A 22,510-nucleotide genomic window follows, 5' to 3' on the forward strand; every position below is an offset into this window, starting at 1 on the left:
AGTTCGGGAGATCCAGCTGAGGAAGAGAGGCTCTCGTCGTGGTGGAAGGTTCGAGTTACTACACTGCCCAGGGATGGAACCAGCCGCGGTTATGCCAAGACGAATAATAGGTACTCTCCTTTAAATCACGGTCGTGGTGGACGGGTGCCTGGCTATCCAGTCTCCGCTTGGCACTGGTGATTCCACCAAGGCAGGTCCTGGAAGGCTATTGGCAAACTGGTTGGCCCCACCAGCTCAAGGGAAGAAGACTCTTGCAGGTGAAGATCTCGAGTCGTTGAAGAAAAGTGGTGAGGATCAGCAGCAGGTCTTCACCGGTGGTTGTCGTTGCAGATGTCTTCAGCTTCTCTCCTCTTCAGGGTTCTTAGTTCCAGGAGCGACGTCTTTTCCTCCAGTCCTCCAGAGTCCTGCTTTTATGCAGAAAACCCCCCATTCATACAGCCTAGCTGTCACACAGTGGGGTGGCTATCCTGGCGGGATAACCCCCCTCAGCCGATCAGGGCTGAGTGCGACTTCGGTTGCCTAGGTAACCCTGTCCAGGGTGCCTATTTCCCCCTCCCACACAACCTGTCTACCCCAGACTCAGTGGCACCGAGAGGAGGGCTTCTGTGCAGAAGCCCGCCAAAAGGACGAACAAAGGATCCCCGACCCGGGTTAGGATTTCAGAGAAAGACACGAGAAAGAAATATTAACAAAGATTGGCAATAAAAAACATACTGGAGTAAAGTTAATATTAAAATAAACTGGTGGTATGTTAGAGGCTGTCAGTAAACGTGGTAGCCTCGAACAATGGGAAAGTCCCATAGGGAAATATTTGCGGTCGAATATTTACAGTAGTAACCACTGCCACCAGCCAGAAACTTTGGAGAGAGGGACTGGACGGTACCCTCTCGAAAATGAACTCCAGGGAATAACTATTAACCCTTTCCAGTACTTCCATAGTAAGATGGGTTGTACTGGTTTTGTTCATAATTATTGACTAGTAAAGTCAATGGGTCTTTACATGCCCTGGGAGACAGTAGTCAGTCCCAGGGTATGGAGTCTATGTTTGGGGGTCAATAGGACACGCCTGTGTTACAGCACTGAGGGTGCTGTGTAACACACATGTTAAAAAGATGATTTCTATGAGGGTGAGAAAAACCCCATAGGCCATAAGCACATAAAATAGCCTAAAACACACACTAGCAATTGGTCTAAGAGTGGGAAAAAGAGTCTCACTCTTAGCAGGAGAAAAAAATAAACCCTTCAAATCCAGCAAAGCTGCTGGGGGACTCTATAGGTAAGGGAAATTAGCCTTTAGAAGAGAATTCTCCCTAACACTAGTACTCCCAACTCCCTAGGACTCTCAAAGCGCATGCGGGCAGCTCCAGCTTCCCTTCAGTTGCCCCTACCCTTTGGAATTCGCTCCCTCCGCACCTCAGAGCCATTGAATCCCACACTGTATTCCGCAAAGCCATCAAGACTAACCTCTTTGTTTGAGTTCTCAAAACCTACCTGCAACGCACTGTAACATGTAACTACCGAAATGTTTTCAAGTATTTTTCTAGGGCGGCTTCACTGTAACCCTCAAGTAAGCATTCTTAACCTCTGCTCCAGCGCCTCGATGTCTGCGGGCTGTTTGTGCGCTTTACAAATTCAAATACATAAATAAAATAAATATATTGCTCCCTTCTAAAGAAGGCGTTATAACTGACTGATACATTAATAATTGTTAATGCAAGAAACTTTCAGTGTAAAAGTTTATTTGAATACCTGTAACCGTGAATCTTTGTAACTCCACTACAGCTCACATTTCCTCTCTTGAGAGAAGCCTGGCTGCTCAACACGCTACCAAAACAGTCTAGTACAAGCTTATACCCAAGGTTGGGTTGCCTATGCCTGTAGTCATAGTTGTTTGTAGTGTTCCCAGAGGGTACTGCATTCAAACTTTGCCTAACACCCTCCAGCACCCTATTGTAAGATGTGCTGGAGCTAGAACATTACAATGCAAGTAAAAATTTCACTTTACTTCTCTTGGAAACAGTAGTTTTTCCAAGAGAAGGTATTTAAACCTTGGGGAAATCAAAGACTTCCCTGTGTCACTGCACTGAAGGTGCACTGTGACACAATGTAAAGGATGATGCCTATGGAGTTTCAGACTCCGCAATCAAAAGAAACAGAGTTCAAAATCACATTAAAATGAGAGAATGGGAAAAAGGGGCTCACTCTCCAGGTAAAAAAAATCAAGTCCTCAAAATCCAGCAAAGTTGCTGGGGGTCTCTAAGGTAGAGAGGAATTTGCACATTTCTGAGAATTCACCCTAACACTGAGGATTCCCAGCCTGGCGACGGGGAATATTCATGAGCATGTGAATCCATGCCAGACCCATGCTTGAGAACAGTTACAGGTAAGTAACCTTTTCAATATTGCTTCCCTTAGTCTCTGAAGTGAAAAGCAGCTGTAATTGAATATTACACCCCAAGGTCCAACTCCCCTAGAATAACTGTGTTATCCTGAATCAGAGTTATAGGTTTATACTGTTCCTAGAATCTGTGTTTCACTAGATCAGGAAAGTATAGTGTCAAGTTGATATTACTATGTGATGTCTTGCTGACCATCACGGTACAACTGATATGGTCTACTACCCTGGTATTACTGAAAGTAATCTAAAAATAACTGTTGGTTTGACTTCCCTAGAACTCCTGTTGGGTGTTCCAAATAATGTTAAATGCTTTAGTCTGTGCACCTTCAAGCATAGTGTTGTTTTTTATAATTGTGGTTATATATAATGTGATAGTACTTATTCCCCCCAAGTTTTATCTGCGCATATTCGTATTTAAATGAAACATTTATTTTTACAGTTTGTTTCTTTGGATCATTTGTATAACAATTTCATTTGTACCGATTCTACAGCCCTCTCTCCCTCCTAAGATAAGCCTGGATGCTCTGTCTACGCTTCCATGAACTCAGGTGGTACAGCCTTACACTAAGAGTGGAGTCTTGTACTGTCTCAGTTGAATGGTTTTATTAAGTTGTTAGGACCTCAAACACTGTCCCGATGACTGCTTGTTGCGTTGTATGGTTCCTTGCATCTCCCTACCCACATGTTTTATGTTGGATTCTCACCTTTGGTATAGGCCCACAAATAGACATTGGGTTTAGGAGAGTCCTTGCATAAGCATTACTATGTTTTGAACATAGTGGTAGATTTTCAATACTGTGTATTTATTTGACCTGATGATGATATTATTGAGTTGTGTGTGGACTAATTGTACATCTTTGTTTACCTTATACCCTACCTGAGAGTTCAGCCTTATCGCTTTGGCCACGTTACCTACACTAAGCAAGGGTTGTCTTCCATTTCTTGTCAAGTGTGTTGGCCTTCCTCCTAGGGTTAGTGTCTGTAGCATCATCAACAGAGGGTGGTTAAACTGATTTAACACGAAGTAAGCGCAACCTTTTATACTTTACTTTCTGTGGATTATCAATGTGACCTATAATTAAGAAACCTGAATCTGACAAATAATGCTGTCACAAAACTTATGTTTTGTTTTTCTTGGATTATGCATGCTCCTTTCTATTGTCTTTTTTTCTATTGCTACAAAAATACTGCCTTGATAATTGAGATTTTAGTGCTACAGGAATGCTTCATGAATTCATTAACTAATGGGTCACCCATATCGAAGAAGTGGATCATCTAGAATTTAACATATTGCTTTTGTATTTAATGCAATTAATCTTTGATTATGTTCGGTAACGGTTTCTCTTTACAACAGTTTCTGAAAGTAAGGAGTTACCAGAGGCAGTCAGGACAGTGTTAAATCAAGAAATGAACCAGCTCTTTGGAGAGACTCGTCCAAAAAAGTTCAACAACGCTTTTCTTGCAAAGAACACTAACTCAATACCACACAGATTATCAGGTATTGTGAACTTTTTGTTTTATAGATTCTAGGAGTGAAGATCATTTTTATTGGTACTGGTTCTTTTCTGTGCCATTTTGCATGAGGCATTGGCTTCATACCTTATGTCTTTAAGTGACAATGGCAGATTTACAAACATTTTGTACATTGCATAAACACAGTATGCTCAATAAAATATATATTACTATTCAAATTTCTTAACCACTTTTTTTTCTCAATTTTTCCCTCTGGCTCACATTTTGGTTCAAATTGTCACCTAATTGTCAATATGAAGGACTGTTTCTCTAGACCATGTTACTGTTCAACAGCATGGTTTATTTGTTTTATAATTTACTTTTTAATAACATTTTTTGAATGATCCTCTTAATAAAAGATGCAACATTTATAATCGCATACTGAGAGAGTAGCAATTCAGTCTAATCTGTTCTCCTCAGTTTCCCCTTCAGTCACTGAGACTCGTGCTCAAAGTAACAGTTTATTTGACCCTCCATCTAGGACCTCAGAACACAGGAGAAAACAAGAGTTGCACACAGTGATTTAGATGGAACAACAAAGGGAAAGGGATTGAGAGTATGAACTTCAATTGGGCAGCTTTAATGAACTTTGGGACTATGCACTATGTAACAAATTTGCATCAAGATTTGTGTCATGGGTAAGCAAAGTTCCTTCAAGCACTGTTCTCTGAAGAGCTGTTAAGATGGATTTCTCGAATCTGGTCTGTTGGACAGATTTTAGGAGGCCACCCTAGTTGTAGTGAACAGGGTAACTCAGGTTAGCCAAATACCAATCAAGGTAGCTAAGGCGAGCAGTCAATGCTATTCTCGGGTGAGTGAGTGAGGTCAGGGGTCCACAATGAGTCCACACACACACACACACTAATTCAATTTAGGCAAGTACAAAAATACAATATTTATTCCAGGTCCAAAGCACACTCTAGGAAACAAAACAAGCCGGTGATAATATTTCACAATACTCATACGTCCCATCCCCTTTCCTCCATACTTGTGGGCGTCCCCCATCATGGGGACGGTACCGGAACCTTTGGCCGTGAAAAAATTAGCTTCCCCTTTAAATTTAGTATAGCGGCTGGAGGTGCGGCGGTGCGTGGGAGAAACTCCCTCAGGCGCCTCACCTCAGTCCCTTTTTCCGCATGGACGGCGTCTGTCCTGGCAGCCAGCCCAGAGACCGTTTTTAACTTTCTGCTTGCTCCTAGTTTTTCAATTCTTATTTAATTTCCCTTTGGTGCCTCACCTCCCCGGCGCATGTTGGCCGCAGGAGGATTCACAAGGTGTCCCTCTTGTGACGTTCTTTACTGGCCTTGGACCCCCGTGCACTCTGCCTTGAGTGTTTGAGGCCCGACCGCAGCTGGCACTCGTGTGCGGCCTGTAGCGCCCTCTGTTACGGGGCATTGAAGAATGGGTTGATGCAGTGGAGGGGGACCTTCCATACTGCTCCCCTCCACCTTAAGGACTTTGTCTCCAGGACCTTTGTTCAGCACGGCTCCGCAGCGCGGAGACTCCTTCCCCGGGTTTCCCACGGATCAGGGTTCCTTGCATTCAGGTTCTGGCAGGCCCAAGGCCTCTAAGGCTACCGTCTCCCAAGCCGAGGGGCCCATGGGCTATTCAGGGTGGTCCGGGGACAGACCTCAGGCCCAAGCTGAAGGGTACCGGGGCCCTACCAGGTTGTTCTCGGACCGACGATCAGGCTGGTCCTCTTCTACCCCAGAGGGGTAAGAGATTGTTGAGTGCCACCTCCAAGAGTCATTCCTCAGCTAGATCCAGCACAGTTGCCGAGAACTCCCAGCCTACCAGAGCTCGCTCCGATGCAGTCGGCCAGGGCGTTTAGACTACCGGCCATCCGGCTGAGGGCTCAGCTCCTACCAGAGGGATCTTGGAGGTCGGTGTCTCTGCTTCAAGTGCAAGACCCAAGAAGTATCCTCTCGTGTCTGAGGCCTCTCTTGGCTCGGGACCTTCACGCTCACCCGCCCAGGGCGTGGCGCAAGGCTTCAAAATGGCAGAGCCGGCCATGCAGGCAGCCATCTTGGATCCGGCTCAGGGACCGCCAGTGCTTCCGCCCATCGAGTGGGCTTTGCAGGACGATTCCAGCCCCCTTTCTTCTGGAAGGGGATACTACAGTGAAGGGTTTTGGTCCCTGCAGGGGTACATTTACCCATCACAACCCTACAGCTACACTCGCAAGGCGCCTCAGTGCTTTGAACAGGAGCGGAGGCCCAGCGCCTCAGAGGGCACAGCTCCTAGGGATCCAGCGGCTAGTGAGGACCGGTATTCCACCTCGGATGAAGGGTTTCCTGAAGGACATTGTGAAGGTTGTCCTCTAGGAGGCGCACACTCAGCCCCTCCCATGGGAACTCCTCCCGTCCTAGGGCTCTCCCGGTGCCGGCCCTCCTCCGGTTCAAGCCCTACCGGTCATGCTGGCCCCTCCACTTCCTCCTGTACCGCCAACACTCCCCCACCCCCCAACAGCGGTTGGACTTGTCTGCTGCTCCGGACCTGGGGGGGAGGGTCCCACCGGCACCTGTGTCCCAGGGGCCGGGGTTCCCCTCGGCCTGTGAAAGGAGGTGAGGGGCGACAATGATTCCCTCAGCGTCCTTTAAGGCCTTTCATGACCGCCTTTAGGGCCTGGCAGAGTTATTGAGGGGCGGTGGCTTCCTTTTCATGAGGAAGCCCCTCAGGAGTCCGGTGTGCACACAGAAGTCTTGGGGGGGGGGGCGGGGGCGGGGAACGCACCATGACCCGGTATGGCATTCCACTCCAGCAGGATGTTCTGCAGGTGGCTGTTAAGGGGAATACTCAAAGATTTGCCAATTCCTCCCACCTTAGAGCCCTCCAGCTCTTTTGCTAAACTTTGGGACTTTGAACTTTTCAATGCGTTTTCTGTGTTTTTCTTTTGGTTATGGAATCTAACCAACTCCATAGGCGTCATCTTACTCTTATGTCCCGTCCGCTTTCCTCCATACTGCATGGGCTTCACTTGCGAGGGACTGGAGACAGAACCTTTTTCACCAGAAAAATCTTCTTCCCCACTAAATTTAGAGGCGCGGCCCTGGGAGCATGCGCTGCCCTGACACCCCGCCCTCCTGCGCCACACCTCAGTCCCCTTTTCCACGTCGACGGGAACGGACCGAATTCACCACAGCTCCTGGCTTTGGCCATGTAATTCCACGCGCTGATTGTTCCTCTATATCTTCTTTTGTCTTTTATCAATTAGGTACTGGGTCCTCAGACGCCACAGCTCCTCCCCGGTGCATGTCGACTTCGACAGGGTTCAGCAGGTGCCCATCCTGCAACGGGCTCTTCCCGACTTCAGACCCCCAGGCCCTCTGCCTATGTTGCCTTTGCCCAGCCCACAGTTGGCAAGCCTGTTCAGCATGCAGCTCGCAGTCCTCGAAAGCGCTTAAGAACAGACTAGACAGGTGGAGGGAGCTTTTTCAGCGGTCTCCTTCTGAGGATCTCAAGAACTTCGTGAAACAACGATCCAGGCCTGAGGTAAGGCCTATATTTTCATCCGCACCCCGCTAGCGAGGACCGGATTTTCAAGAGGTTCCTCTGCATCATGAAGTCTCCACAAATGGGGTCTTTAATCAAGGACGCAGTCGGGGGGCGGTCCTTCCTGCTATGCTAGCGGCACGACAGACGCCTCCGCCGATGCCTCTGGCCCTGGCGGAGCCTCCTCCGGTTCCTCGGCCTACCCCGCAGGTGGTTCCATACCAGCCGCCTCCTCCTCTTCCTCAGCCTCCGGCCGTGGTCCAAGTGCCCCAGCCGCCAGCTCCGGATACTCCTCCTCCTCCACAGGATCCCCCAGACCCTCCGAATACTGATGAGGAGGAGGATCCTGACACACCATCAGCCAGGGCCTTTCACAAACGTTTCTCGGGCCTGGTGGAATACCTGGCCCTCCCCCATCCCCAGGTAGAACAGCCGGCAGAGGGTGTCCTCGCTGAAGTCTTCACGAGGCGCCCTTCTGCCAGAACAGGAATTCCACTACAGACCGACGTGGTGTCCCGCGCCAAGAAGGGTTGGCTCAAACACCACTCTGTCCAGCCAATCAACCTCCGCCTGGACGCCAAGTACAGACAGATGGAATGGGATACACTCTTGCTCTCCTCCCATCCTCAGCCACTCATCTGTGATCTCTGTGGCATTACTGTACTCCAAGCCTCAGTCGTCTTCGTCATCTACGGTGCTGCTAGGCAAGGAGGAGAAAACCTTGGAGGCATACGATAAGAAGCTGTACTCCAATGCTTCCTTGCATCTGCTACAGGCCAACGCAGACGCCATGCTGGCAGCAGCCAACCAGAGATTATGGCAGGAAATTGCCGACTTCCTCCTGGAACTCCCCGCCCACAGCCAATCGCGTTTTAAGGCGGGGATAGCCAAAGCTAAGCTCGTGGCTTGGGATATCATGGAGTCCACCCTGGAACACATTGATACCTCTGGACGTGCCATCTGTATTGCCACGGACATGAGAAGGATGGCCTGGCTCCGGGCAACCAAGTTCAACCCAGATGTCCAGGAACGCATTCTAGATCTGCCCTTCGAGCGCAGTGACCTCTTTCACTCCAGCACGGACAAGGAGCTGGACAAAAAGAACAGTTCTCAGATGGCTAAGTCTTTATCCATACTGACAAAGACCACGCCCAAAGCGTATTCCCAGTCTCAGCAATGCTCGGATAAGGGTCGCTCATCTGGAGGCTTCCGCGGCTTCCAGGAACAGAGGTCTAGACAGCTGGAATGCTCACCGACCCCAAGTCGGCGCAAGCAACAAAAAGGGGGGACGGTGGGACAAGGGCTTTTTCCAGTGCTCTGCCTCCGAGGGTAAGAAGTCTTGACAAACCCCTCTGGGTCCACGTGTCTCCAGTGGGGGGCAGGCTTGCACTTTGCACACACTTTTGGCGACAGAACTTTGCGGACCCCTGGATCCTGTCGGTAGTCTCCTCGGGGTACCGTCTACCTATTCCTGCCTCTCCTTCCAGTTGGGACATCAACTCTTTTGGCGGAGATTAGGTCGCTCGTCCTGAGCCAGGCCATGGAGGAAGTCCCAGCCTCCCAGCGAGGCTCGGGCTTTTACTCCAGGATCTTCGCCATTCAGAAGAAGAACCAGGCTGGCCTGAGAGTTGTACTGGACCTTTCCACCCTCAACCTCTCCTTACCTCTCCAGAGAATCAAGATGGTTGCGCCAGCCTTTATTGCGGAGACATTGGGCATGGGAGACTGGATGTGCTCCCTGGATCTGAAGGACGGTTATCTGCACGTCCCGATTTGGCAACCCCATCGTTCTTTCCTCCGGTTCAGGATCATGGGCTGCCATTTTCAGTACAAGGTCCTCCCTTTTGGCCTCAACTCGTCCCCCAGGGTCTTTACCAGACTCATGAATGCTTGTGGCAGCCCCCCTCCGGGCCTCAAAATATACCACTACCTAGATAACTGGCTCGTCACTGCTACATCTCAAGAAGCAGGTCACCACTCTTCCCATGCAGTGATGAACACGCTACACGGCCTGGGCTTTTTGCTCAATCTCAAGAAGTCACAGCTGCAAGCCACGCAGTCTTTGACTTTCCTGGGCCTCATCTAGGACACGTGCTCAGAGAGGGTCTTCCCCCTCGGAGGACAAGATCTCGGCCATCAGGAGGGCCACGTCCCACTTTTTCAGCTGAAGCGCTACTTCGGCTTGGTGGTACCAGCATCTCCTGGGTCTTTTTGCAGCGGTACTGTTGGCCGTCCCCCACACAAGACTCATGATGAGGATTCAACTCCACCTCGCAGCGTCATGGAACCAGGAGAGGGGCTCTCAGGACGAAATTATCAAGATCCCCATCTCTCTCCACCCGGACCTCACATTGTGGTCCAGGGACTGCAACCTGCGGACGGGCAAGCCCTTCAGGCCCCCCATCCCACAGGTGACGATTACCACAGATGCCTCCCTCTAGGGCTGGGGTGCCACCCTGGAGGATCTCTCGGTCCACGGCATGTGGACCCGTCAAGAACAAGAATACATCAATTGGCTGGAACTGAATGTCATCTGGTTAGCGCTCAGAGCCTTCCTCCTACCTCTCAAGGGAAGGGTTGTTCTCATCCAGACGGAAAAGTCGACCAGTATCTACTACATCAACAAGCAAGTGGGGACCAGATCCCCTTCCCTGTGCAGCTTGGCGATCTTCAGGTGGGAATGGGCTTGGAGAACGAGATTTTCCTCGCGGCAGTCCACCTTCCCGGGGAATCCAACCTGGAAGCGGACAGGCTCAGCAGGTTGGGAGCGGACAACTACGAGTGGCAGCCGAATGACCTTGTTGCACAGGAGATCTTCCACAGATGGGGCCTCCCCCAGGTGGATCTCTTTGCCACCAGGTGCAACAAGAAGTCCCCCAGTTCGCCTCCTGGCAGGGGCAGGTCCGAGGCTCCCTGGGCGACGCCTTATGATCCAGTGGAACGGCATGTCAGCATACGCCTTCCCGTCCACTCCACTGATTCAGAGTGCTTTGCAAGTTCAAGGAGTCTCACCAGCTCAACGTCATTCTGATAGCTCCATTTTGGCCAGCCAGGCCATGGTTCTGGGAGCTGCTCAACCTCTCAGAGGTCCCTCCAATCCACCTCCCGACGGGCACAGCCCATCTTCTGACGCAGCAGGGGGGGGGGGCAAGGTCATCCACCCCGCCCCTCCAGAAGCTGGCCCTCGCAGCGTGGTTCCTGGGCAGGTTACGCTCAGCCACCTCAACATATCCCAAGGCAATCTGGAAATCATAGAGGGGGCTAGCAACAAGGCTACCAAAGCCCACTATAAAAGTAAATGAACCAGGTTCTGCCACTGGGCGCACTCCAAGGATATTGACGTGCTGTCATTCTCGGCACACCTCGCCAGCTCTGGCGTGCAGGTGGACACCTGCCGCACATACCTCTCAGCCATTGGGGCCGACAGGAATTCAGAGGAAGGGGTCTTCTCCTCCAAGCCGACTGTCGGGAGACATTTGACAGGACTCGCTAGACTCTACCTGCCCATCAGGAAGCCACACCCCGTGTGGGATTTTAACCTAGTCTTGGGCACCCTCGAGCACATGCCGTTTGAGCATATGGCGTCTGTGAACATCAGGCTGGTCACCATCAAGACGGCCCTGCTAGTCGGCCTCAGTTTGGTGCGCAGGGTCAGCAAGATCCAGCGTCTAGTCACCTCAGAGCCGTACACTACCTTTCACAAGGATAAGGTGGTCCTGCGGACCCATGTGGCATTTCTACCTAAAGTGCCTTCAGCCTTTCACTTAAACGAGGAGATCGTCCTTCCTACATTCTTTGCTGACCGGAGCATCAGAGAGTTCTGCACAGCCTAGATGTCAGGCGTGCACTGAAATTCTACCTGGACAGGAGCAAGGGCTTCCGCAAGTCAGATTCCCTATTCATCACTTTTGGAGTCGCCAGACCGGGCTGTGAAGTCTCTAAAGCCTCCATTTCCCGCTGGATGGTCGCTGCCATCAAATAAGCGCACAAGGGCCAGCATAGACCCCTTCCGGCGAACATGCATGCCCACACGTTCAGGGCCAAGGCAACGGCTATCGCCTTGCAGCGCCATTTCCCTGGCAGGTAATAAGCAGGGCGGCCACATGGGCCACTCCATCGGCTTTCTGCAAGCATTATTGTTTGGATGTCGGCTCCAGGTCAGATGCGGCTTTAGGACAGGCGGTTTTCCGGAATCTGTTTGCTTAAGGAGGGTCTCCTCTCCACCCTGGGGCTACATTCAGTTGCAATCGCCCATGTAGTATGAGGGAAAGGGAACGGTACGTAAGAGTAATTATAAGTTAGTCACCCCGTAGTGACTAACGTAGTCTTAGTCCATAGTCCCCTTTCCGCCATACGTCCCACTATCCTCCCCCCTAATAATTTGGTGTCATTAGGCAATGGTAAATCTATTGTTGACGCGTCTTTGGGGACCTAGGTGTTGTAATGCTTACCTGAACTCTGCGGGAGCACCACTTGAACTCCTACCCAAGAATTCTTCTTTGCTAGCGATGTATGCTTTCTCACAACCTTCCTTCCTACTGCTGAGATTTTCCTGTAGTGATACACAGAGATTTCTTCATTCGATCATTCCAAACTTGTCTGATACTAAATATTCAGTCAGGGAATCCTATTGCGCTCTTTAACTTCCTTTACCTTCTATTCTTTTATGGTGGGCTCTCCATCCTGCTTCTGCGCAGGGGCTCTTGTCCTGAAGATTTTTAATGGATTTTAGAAATGGATGGATAAGGATGAATGATGATTTTCCCTGCTAGCCTGGTGACTTCTCTAGAACCTGTTTTGATAGAATTTTAAACTGGAAGCTAACATGCTCTGTGCTGGAGGGAATTTTAAGAAAACCCAGTGAGGAATGAACTAATATCTTCTGGGGAAGGGTGCTGCCCAAATGTGCAAAGAACCTCAGCCAAGGAACCCCTATATTAAATAGCAACAGCAAGGGGAACTAGGTGCACTTCACTCAAGACAATTAAGTAACCCTAAGTGTAACTACTGCTTGACTAGTCCACACAACTTGTCCCCGGGATTTCCTATTGAAGGAGTCTTGTTAATTCTCAAACTAAATAAATGTACATGGAAGAGCTGCCCAGAGCACAACTCAGTGAGTAAACCTTGAGATTATTTTCAGGCAGCTTCGTGAATACGAGAGATACGGAACAGCCTCACTAACGCTGCATGCGAAGTGAGCAACGGATAAAGGCATTCTAATGTGCACTGTTCGGAGCGGACAGCTGGTAACACGCTGACCGCGACACGAACGGCACTAAGTATTCAGAACTTTATGTATTCCGTTCTAATGCGGAACAGCAATGTAGTGCTGTCCGCGATATGAATGGGCACCCAGGAAAGAAAATGTCACAGAATATTGTATAAAAACTTCAGAAGACACATATGACAACTCGTGAAGATGGGTACTTGCAGCAAGCTGTTGACAGGAATTCGGCTCGAGAGAGAACCGTCTGAGGAACTTTGTCAAGCGGGCGACTGGAAGCAGTGACTTGATACTGGAAAGGGATACTAACACCGAAGGGAAGAAACTACACTATGGAATATTTAGGGAAATATGTATACTGTGGTAACACAGGATTCTCAATGGCCGCGTTAACTGAGCAAAATGACGCGAAGCGCCAAGCTCTCAAGGGGAGGGGCTTAAATAGGGCATGAGTGAGAAAGCCTAGACCAGCACTGTTACTGTAGGAAACAATTAGGCGGCTATGTTGGGTAATCGGGAAAGAGCCACCTCGTTATCTTCCTCCATGCTACAATGCCTGCGCACTACCCAAGTATGGTAATCTGAGGACCAGGTTTTCTTGAGAATTCTGCTGGGGGCTTTTCCTGTGATCATGACGGGTGTAGCGCCGGAGGGCTGAGTCAGGGCAGCGCATGCTCCCAGGGCCGCACCTCCGCGCACCTCTAAATTAAGAGTGGAAGAAGATTTTTCTCGTGAAAAAGGTTGTCTCCTGTCCCTCGCGATGGACGCCCATGCAGTATGGAAGAAAGCAGACTATGGACTAAGAGTATGTTAGTCACTATGGTCAGTAACTTATAATTTTCCAATTGTGTCCCAAAGCAGCTTCAGTGCAGTGGCACAGCGAAGTCTTTCAGACTTCCGAAGGTTTAAATACCTTCTCTGGGATCAACTACTGTTTCCCAGAGCAGTAAAGTGAAATTGACGTTACTTAGCATTGTACTTGCTAGACCGAGCACACCCTATCTTACAATAGAGTGCTGGAGGGGGTTACTTAGTACAGTAGAAGCAAAAGTGAGTCAAAGCTACCCTAACCAAAGACGTGACATAGGGTCACCTGGTTTGCAGCGGAGCTAGGTAGCTACTAGCTCAAGAGACAAAACACCTAAAGATGCAGGAATAGTAAAAAAAAATAAATAAAAAAAAGGTTTTCATTTACACTAATAGAAAACGAAACATTTTTACAAACTGCGCCGTAGCGCTGAAGATATGCATTATTGAGCACATTATGGTCTACATATTTGTGAATTTGTAGGCAGAGTAACAAGTTGATTTCATGTATTACTTTAAATGGTAATACATTTGTAAAAATGTTTCATTTTCTATTTGTGTAAATGAAAACCTTTATTTTTTTTTGTTACTATTCCTGCATCCTTAGGTGTGTTGTCTCTTGAGCTAGTAGCTACCTAGCTCCGCTGCAAACCAGGTGACCCTATGTCACGCCTTTGGTTAGGGTAGCTTTGACTCACTTCTACTGTAATTCCTACCCTCTTGAGTCAAGCCCCCTTCAAAAAAGAGGGTTCCGCCCACCTATCTCTCAGGGGTTACTTAGTATCCCTGTGTCTAAATGCTAATGTAACATGTTTTATGTTACCCTTTCCTTAATTGACTGGCTGGTGGCAGTGGTTTTGTTTTGAACTACCTTGGTTTGCATTTACCATGACCGTTCACGGCTCTAGTAAAGTAACCACGAAAGCCAACTTTTTCAAAATGGCGTACAGCCATCTTTGCTAAAATGGTCCCCGGTCGTCTTTTTTGCCAGGTCTTTGTATAAATGTCCTTCTTGAAAGTTTCTCTGCTTGCCAATCCATTTCGCCTTTGGTGGGGTTTGAGAGAAACCTGTATCTGGCGTCCAAGTGTCTGGGGTAGGCAGGAAGTGAGGGATGTGGTGATTGCCTGGCTGGCTGACTGTCTGGCAAGGACAGCCACCCTGCTAGGTGAGTGACAGCTAGGCTGGAAAGAATGGGAGAGAACTGAATAAAGGGCAAGTCTTTTGGCTTGGAAGGCAGAGTCGACCATTGGACGAAGGAACCTCAGAAGAGCTTGAAGAGGACGCCTGCTGCAACTCCTGGACCATTGGTTTGCCCGATGAAGCCCTGCTACAGTGACTAATTGCCAAGTTTGCATAGACAGAAGCCCCTGCAAGGACATCTCCCTTTGAGTTGGTGGGACCAATCAACTCCAAAGTAAGCCACCCGGACATCCATCTCAGAGCTGGTTGAATTTCCTCAGAGTTGCTGCAGGGAGCCAGGGAGAGGGACGCCAGATTGTGTGCGTTACTTTTAAGCTGGCCTAAAGCTTTTCGAAGATACTCCGGACTCCCACAAAGCTGGACTGACCAAGCCTAAGCCCCCTCAGCAGAGTGCGGGACCCCAGAAGTAAGGACAGTCCACCTTGACAGCCAGGAACTGCGCTTATTGTGATTTGCTGTACCGTAAGGAGCTGAAACGCGAAACGGGCACTGAAAGTAAAGTTTGACGGTTGCCAGTTTTTACATTGCCAGTGCAGTGCGGGAGTCCCCGGACGTCCTCCCTCTTGTCCCCACGACTGAGGCCCAGGAACAGTGGATCTGCAGAGCTGCACAGGAACAGAAGTTATCAGCTTCATCTTTTCTTCTTAACCACGGAACTGTAAAACAAGTCTAAGAGAACTTACCTCTTACTGTGGAAGTACTTGTAACTTCCACAACTCACAAGCCTAATCCGCTTGTGGCCCTACATTTGATTCTTTTTATCAAAGACTCCTAAGAACTTGTGCAAAGACTTTTCCAGTTATTCACCTGAAGTGCTGCATCCTATACAAAGACTTTTACCCATTGACTTTGGCTCAGCCTATTTGAATTGAATGGCTCTTCTAAGTGCTATCTGAAAGTATTTGCCCTGCTTATGAATATTTTTGTATTTCTTGTGTTCTAATAACCTTTGCCTTTTACCAACTTTTTAAGTGTTCTGAATGGCAACAGTGAGATATTAATGTACCCAGCACCATTGTTACTGAAGTCACCTGTGGGTGTAGGTCGTGTCTGTGGGCCATCCCAAAAGGGTCTTCTGTGATTCAGAAACTGTGTACAGTATTGAAGTGTATTTGTGTGTTACTAGTATATTGCTCCCTTCTAAAGAAGGCTTTATAACTGATAAATAAATTGTTTATGCAAGAACTCTTGAGTGTAAGAGTTTCATTGAATACCTGTAACTGTGAATATTTGTAACTCCAGTACAGCTCACATTTCCCCTCTTGAGATAAGCCTGGCTGCTCAACACACTACCAAAACGGTGTAGTACAAGCTTATACCAAAGGTTGGTGGTTGTGTTACCAGAGGGTACTGCATTAAAACTTTGCCTTACAGTGGTGCAGAAAGTCTGGGAGAAGCCCAGGATCATCGCCCAGATGAACAAGAAGTTGGGCAGCAGTTTTAGGCTGACAGACGGGAAGCCAATCCTCCTTGCCTCCCACCCGCAGCCCCATTCCTCTGTGATGGCTGTGGCCCCAAATTCTAAAGCATTGTCTTCCTCCACGGGAGCCACCTCCATTTGCCTCTCCTGGGAGGACAAAGTCCTTGAGTTCTTGGGAATGCACAGTTACTCCATCTCAAGACTGCATCTGTGGCAGGCCAAAGCGGATGCCCTCTTGTCCGCGGCTAACCAGAAGCTATAACGGGAGCTCTGGGAATTTCTGCCCAATCTCCCTTCTGGACAAGCAAGCCACCTTCAAGGCCGGTCTGGCAGATGCCTGGGCCATTGTGCAGGACCTCATGGAGTCTTCGGTCTCCCACATCGATACAGCCAACAGAAGGCTGTCTTGGGGTCGAGATGAGGACGACGGCCTGGATGCACACCACCATGTTTTCATCTGACGTGCAGGAGCGGATCCTAGATCTGCCATTAGAGGGTGTGGACCTTTTTCATTCGTCCACCAATGGCGAATTGATGCAGAAGAAAACCTCTACTCAAACCGCCAAGTCCTTGGTCATCCTGACAAAAGCCGGGTCAGAAATCATTCCATCAATCCTAGGGTAGTGCCGAGTTCAAACCCTAACCTTCTCTGGCTTCAAGGGTTTCAGAGACTGCTGAGGCCTAACTGGTCTCCCAGCGACAACAGAAGAAAGCCGCAGGGGATGTTGCGCATGTTTTTCCGCTCCCCCTCCTCTGCCCCTGCCTCTGACTCAAGAAGCAGTGACGTCAGGATCGGGAAACACAACTCTCCTGTGGGGGGCCGTTTGGCTCTGTTCCAGAACACCTGGAAGCATCTTTTCAGCAACCTGATCCTATCCGTAGTCTCCACGGGCTTCAGTCTTCCTCTACCATCCTTTCCTCTTTGTCAGATCGGGTCCCAGGCTCTATTACGGGAGGTCCTTTTGTTCTTGGAGATACAGGCGATAGAACCGGTTCCTCTTGTAGACAGATGCTTCGGTTACTATTCCAGGATGTGTGCGGTACCCAAAAACAACCAGGCTGGCCTGAGGTTAGTCGCTGCGTTTGAGAGACATGCTTCTTGGGATGTCATCAGCAAAGCGGTCATTTGGGCCATTCCATTGGCCTTCTGTAAACCTTATTCGCTGGACACCAGCTCCACTTGCGATGCAGAGTTTGGTCAGGCGGCTCTGAAGATCCTTTTTGCTTCATCCTAGATATGTGGTAGGTTGTCACAGCTCTATCATATGTTCTTGTTCAGTGGAAACACCCATAAGGATGGAGGAAAGGGGACGGGACGTGTGAGTAATTAAAGTTACTCACTGTAGTGACTAGAGTACTCCTAGTCCATAGTCCCTTTTTCTCCATACGTCCTTGCCACATTCCCCCGCTAGTATATCAATGGCTTATAGGTAATATGACTAGCCAGGTATCTAAGCCTCTGATGTGCTGAAAGGGGACTGAGGTGAGGTGCCAGAGGGCGGGCTATCCCAGGCCCGCGGCCACACCCCTGCGCACTATACTAAATTTAAAGGGAAGCTCGTTTTTTCACTGCCAAAGGTTCCAGTACTGTTCCCTTATTGGGGGACGTCCACAAGGATGGAGGAAAGGGGACTACGAGTACTCTAGTCACTAAAGTGAGTAACCTTAATTTATAAACATACCATCACAGGTTCTTATTCATTCAATAACTTAATCAACAAGAAAGGATACGTAAGTGATGCAATAGGGTTGAACTAAGTCACAAAAAATGTGCCCCAACTTCAGAAGTCCAATCCCTGCGAAGAGTGAAGACTTGTGCCCAAACATCACAATGCTTCTCCCCAGAAAGTGTCTGATGTAGGCAAGGTTCTTGTGCTGATGAAAAGCTCCACAGAAGATATTCAACAAGTTACTGGTAGGTAAAAATGTGCTTTCAGGTGCAACTGCTTTAGATGCAACAATCGGAAAGTGTTGCAATGGAATACATCAGGTTTATTCTAAGGAGAACAGGGAGTGGGGGCGCAAATGCTATATTTTTTTTTTTTTACCCCCCGACCCTGATTTTCCCAGAGGACTGCACGGGTCGACTGTGTAGGTTTTCCTGTCGTTGGTTCCAGTAAAATGTGCCCAGAGGCTGTGGGTGCAAAGATTATTTTGGTCGGTTCCAGGAGCATAGTGCAACCTTTGGCGAAGAAGAAATGCAGAAGGTACCGATGCAGACCTTCAGGACACTTCACCAGAGGGGAGAAGGTGAATTCCAGCGACAGCCACCACACCCAGGCGACGGCAGGCGTCCGTCCAGTCGCGGTTGAAGACCTTCCAGAGCAGGATCCCTTGAAACTGGGAGGCTGAAATTCGGCAGCAAGGTGACTTGCATCACAAGCTGGCGACCACCGACGTTCTGGCAACGAACGCAGAACAGCAACGGTTCTTGCGAGTTAGCCCACCGGATGGTCCACTGACAATTTAAAAAGATCAGGACGGCTGGATCCTCGAATGCTTGGTGATTGGTTGGTCTCTTGGTCCCACCAGTCCAAGGGTTGAAGCACCGCACATGGCCTATGCAGATCAAGTAGTCCAGCAGGGCTTCACCAGGCCAAATGCAGAAAGGGATTCTGGGCCCCTGCAGGAGTCGTCCACGGATCTTCAATCCTCACTGCTCTACACAGGACACTTGGCTCCAACGCTGATCTAAAGAAATGACTGCAGGAGTCCTCTTATCCAAGATTCTGCATGGCGGCAAGTCCAAGCCCACCATTGATAAGGATCTGCACGATTCAAACGGCCAGCAGTGGTCTAATCGGGGACAACTGCGTTTCACTCACGCCACACACTTACAGCAGCAACCTCCACCTGATGCACACAATTTTTCACACAACACAGACAGATGTTTTTGAGACTCTATTCATCACTTCTCAAGCATAAGTGGCCTACAGCTCACTAAATCTACCTACAGGAAAGTCTAACTATGCCTGAGTACACCTATTGTCTGTGCCTAGTCGGCGCTGACGTGCCGCCTATCTAGGAAAGGGGGATAGAAAGAGGGCTAGCCCTAGACGAACTCACTACTTTCTCAATATCGCATGGTTTAAAATCCAAACACTAGCAGAAGTGAAATCTACTTTAATTCTCTCTCGTGTATAAAAAATACAGATTCTTCTGCTATGTTTAAAAATCGTGTGGTCTTAAATACCCAGGCTCTCAAACTATGAGTGTCCTGGGGGTTCAGGGTAATAACCTGAAATCACTAACGGTCTACCGGTTTCAGCAGACTATGATTTCATTTGGCGCATTCTTGAGGACCAGAGTGCAGCCTCCCGGCTGTGCTCTCTATGAAACAAGAAGGGTGATGAGACCTCTCCTGTATATAGGTAGGTAGCAGAATGTGTCTCTTGTTTCCAACCCACCGCTATTATTATGGTGATTTCTTTCAGGGTATCTGGAGTTAGTTTCTCCGCTTTCTCCCTTTTTTGTTGACTAGGCACTCAAAGGTATCTTGTTTGTCGATATTGCTCTCAATTCGTTTGTCCGGTGAACTCCTTGCCTGGATCTCAACGTTCCAGTAGAAGAGGTAGAGCGGACACCCTGGACACCTCTTCACGCCCTCCAGTCACTCTGGAGCAACTTCTCGGTTCAAGGTCCAGGGTGTCGCTCCCCCTCTCCCTGCTGATCTGTTCTCTCTTGGTACCGCGCACCTGGCCACCCTTTGTCCTCCGGGCCCAGGTACCTGCTCACCCTGCCACCCTCCTGCACTACCTCCGGGCCACCCCTTGCACTGGGGTCTGTATCTGTACCCATACAGCCCGCCCCTTTTTCTTCCTGCACTTATCAGACCTACCCTGTCTGCTGCCTTAAACCTAGCACTTGCAAATTGCTGGCTGCACTACCACTGTTTATTGCCTTTATTATTTATTTATTGTTATTTATCTGTTTCCCCTCTGCTTGGCACTTTCCATTTCTCCCCTTCCATGCACTTTCCCCCTCCCCCTCTCCCATGCACTTGCGCGTTCTCAATGTCACTGGGCCTTTTAAGATCGCTGTTTTGTTCTCCCCTGTTCCCCTCCCCTCCCTTGTCGCGCTCTGAAACTCTTGTGTAAGAGCGCAGTAGAAATCAAATATCAATATCAAAGTTATACCTTTTACTCCACGGTACCTTAGGTTAGAAGAAATGACAGATTCTCCTCTGTGCAGCAGCGACGGACCCAGTCTCCTGATTCCTCAGTCTGGTGACGAAAGGAAGGCCTCTGAAAAGGATGTCTCGGCAGCAGTCGAGAGAGAGGACCCTTGGCACAGATTGCTTTAGTCCCCTTGATCGGTATGCGGTTTTTGCGCCTTTTTTCTCAGCGCCAACAAAGGTTGGTCTTCACCCGTTCGAGCTTCTTCGATTCTGAAGTCCTGCACTGTAAGGGGACTTATGAGTCAGTGTTAGAACTGTTTTTCTGACGTCCAACTAAGGGCTTAGAAAAACCATTCAACTGAGACATAACAAGACTCCACTCTTAGTATAAGGCTGTACCACCAGAGTACATGGTACCATAGTCAGAGCAGCCAGGCTTATCTTAGGAGGGGGAGAGGGCTGTGGAATCAGTACCAAGAAATTGTAGTACACATATGGTTAAAAGAAACACTATGTATTGTAAAAATAAAGGGTTTATTTAAATATAAGTAGACCAAGGTAAATCTTGAGTAAATAAGTACTATCACATTATATACAACCACAATTATAAAAACCCAATACTATGCTTTAAAGTACACAGACCAAAGCATAGGCCTTATTCAGAAAACTAACAGTATTTCGAGGGGATTGGGTCCTCCGACGTATTCCATATCTATGCAGGTAATGTCCAAAGCTGTGCTGCTTCGTAAAATCTTTGGCTCCTGCGTCGATGACGTCGATGCTCCGTCCCCGAGGACGACCTCCGACGGCCGACGTTACCCGATGTGATAAGTAGGACGCACGACGCCCATAGCCTCAGTTCCGTTTTTTCCGCGAACGTGTTCGCTTCGTGAATCTCGGTACGCCTCGACTCGTTGGAGTTGCTGTTTTCTTTCTCGGTTTGTTGAACCTGTTTGGTTTGTTTGTGGCGATGTCTTTTTCATCTTCGACCCCGCGTCCGGGCTTCCAAGAACTGCGGGGACTGTGGGTCCAAGATGTCAGTCACGGACTCGCACGACGCCTGCCTCTGGTGCCTTGGGGAGGCCCACGATACGGACTGTGTCGACTGCCAGTCGCTCACTGCGAAGGCCTTGCGAGAACGCAAGTAGAAACTGTCGGAAGGTCGGGTGTCTAAGCCCAGGAAGTCGAGGTCTGCGGGGCTTTCGACCAATGACTCGAGGGGTGACTCCGCGTCGTCGTCGGAAGTCTGGTGGGGTCTCCTTCCAGGAGTCGGTCTCGCCACTCCTCCGCCTCTTCTAGGCATTCCAGGAAGCGCCGGCATAGGTCGCCTTCCCTATCCTCTTCCGAGGACTCTGCCCGTCGGCGAGTCGCTTATCCCTCCAGGCAAGCGACACCGGAGGAATGGGCTTCCTTCGGGAAGCAGATGCTAGCGATTCTGGAATTGCAGGGCACCGGTCCGTCTGCGCCTCCGAGTGGGGTAGGTCGGCACCGGTCGAGAGACACCACCCGTACGCCTTCGGGCTTAGGTGGTCGGCACGGCTCGCGGTAGAGGTCCCACTCGGACAAAGGTAGCCGTTCTCGCCATGCCCGTTCCAGGTCCCGGTCCTCGACGCGCTCGAGACCGCGTGATCCTGTGCCGTCCTCGAAGAAGACGTCGAGGCCTGTGGCGCCGAGGTCATCGACGATTGCTCTCGAGGTTCCGTCTTCGAGGGGGCCGTCGGCACCCAGGCTGTGGAGAGACACGCTCGGAGCTCCGGCTTCGAGGACTGTGTCGACGCCGCCGATGCTGGAGGCGTTGCAGCTGACGTCGACGCAGATTCTGTCGACGCCTTTTCTGCCGGCGCCGACTCGCTCGGCGCCCTCGACGCCTTTTTTGATGACGCCGACTCGCTCGGCGCCCTCGACGCCTTTCAGGGTGGTGTCGGAGGGGCCCTGTGGCACAGGGTTTGCCCCTAAAAAGGCTATGGCTAAGATCCGGCACTGCTTTGGTCCGCAGAGGTCTTCCTCTCCCCGCCTGGAGTACATTTCAGAGGGTGATGAAGGCTCTGATGGCGGTCTGGTTCCGGTTCCGGATGAACTTATCTCGGGCCATAGTCGGTTTGATGACCTGGGGCAGTCACTGCATGATGCCAGTGGATTGGACACCTCTCCGGAGGTGGAGTTTTGTCGGCCGGAGCCTGGCACTCATGCCGATTCGTCATATCGGCGCCTTATGTCTCAAGTTTCCGAGTACTTGGGTTGGTCGGCTCCCCCAGGGGAGTTTGTTCAGGATGATCTCACGGACATCCTTGATCTCAGTCCACCCACTGACCCGGTTTTGCCTTTTCATATGGCTT

The 22,510-nt window shown here is 49.7% G+C and overlaps 1 protein-coding gene across 1 annotated transcript in view; it reads left to right on the top strand.

Moving 5' to 3' along the window:
- The window catches only part of NAA15 (N-alpha-acetyltransferase 15, NatA auxiliary subunit), a 1,171,626-nt gene that overhangs the window by 1,068,777 nt on the left and 80,339 nt on the right, over positions 1–22,510 (top strand). The window contains exon 18 of the mRNA XM_069631086.1: positions 3,753–3,896. Coding sequence (XP_069487187.1) covers positions 3,753–3,896 — 144 coding nt within the window. The remainder of the gene's footprint in view (positions 1–3,752; positions 3,897–22,510) is intronic.

Source organism: Ambystoma mexicanum, chromosome 6q, assembly GCF_040938575.1.
Source record: "Ambystoma mexicanum isolate Mex_15411 chromosome 6q, UKY_AmexF1_1, whole genome shotgun sequence".
Classification (NCBI taxonomy): Eukaryota; Metazoa; Chordata; class Amphibia; order Caudata; family Ambystomatidae; genus Ambystoma; species Ambystoma mexicanum.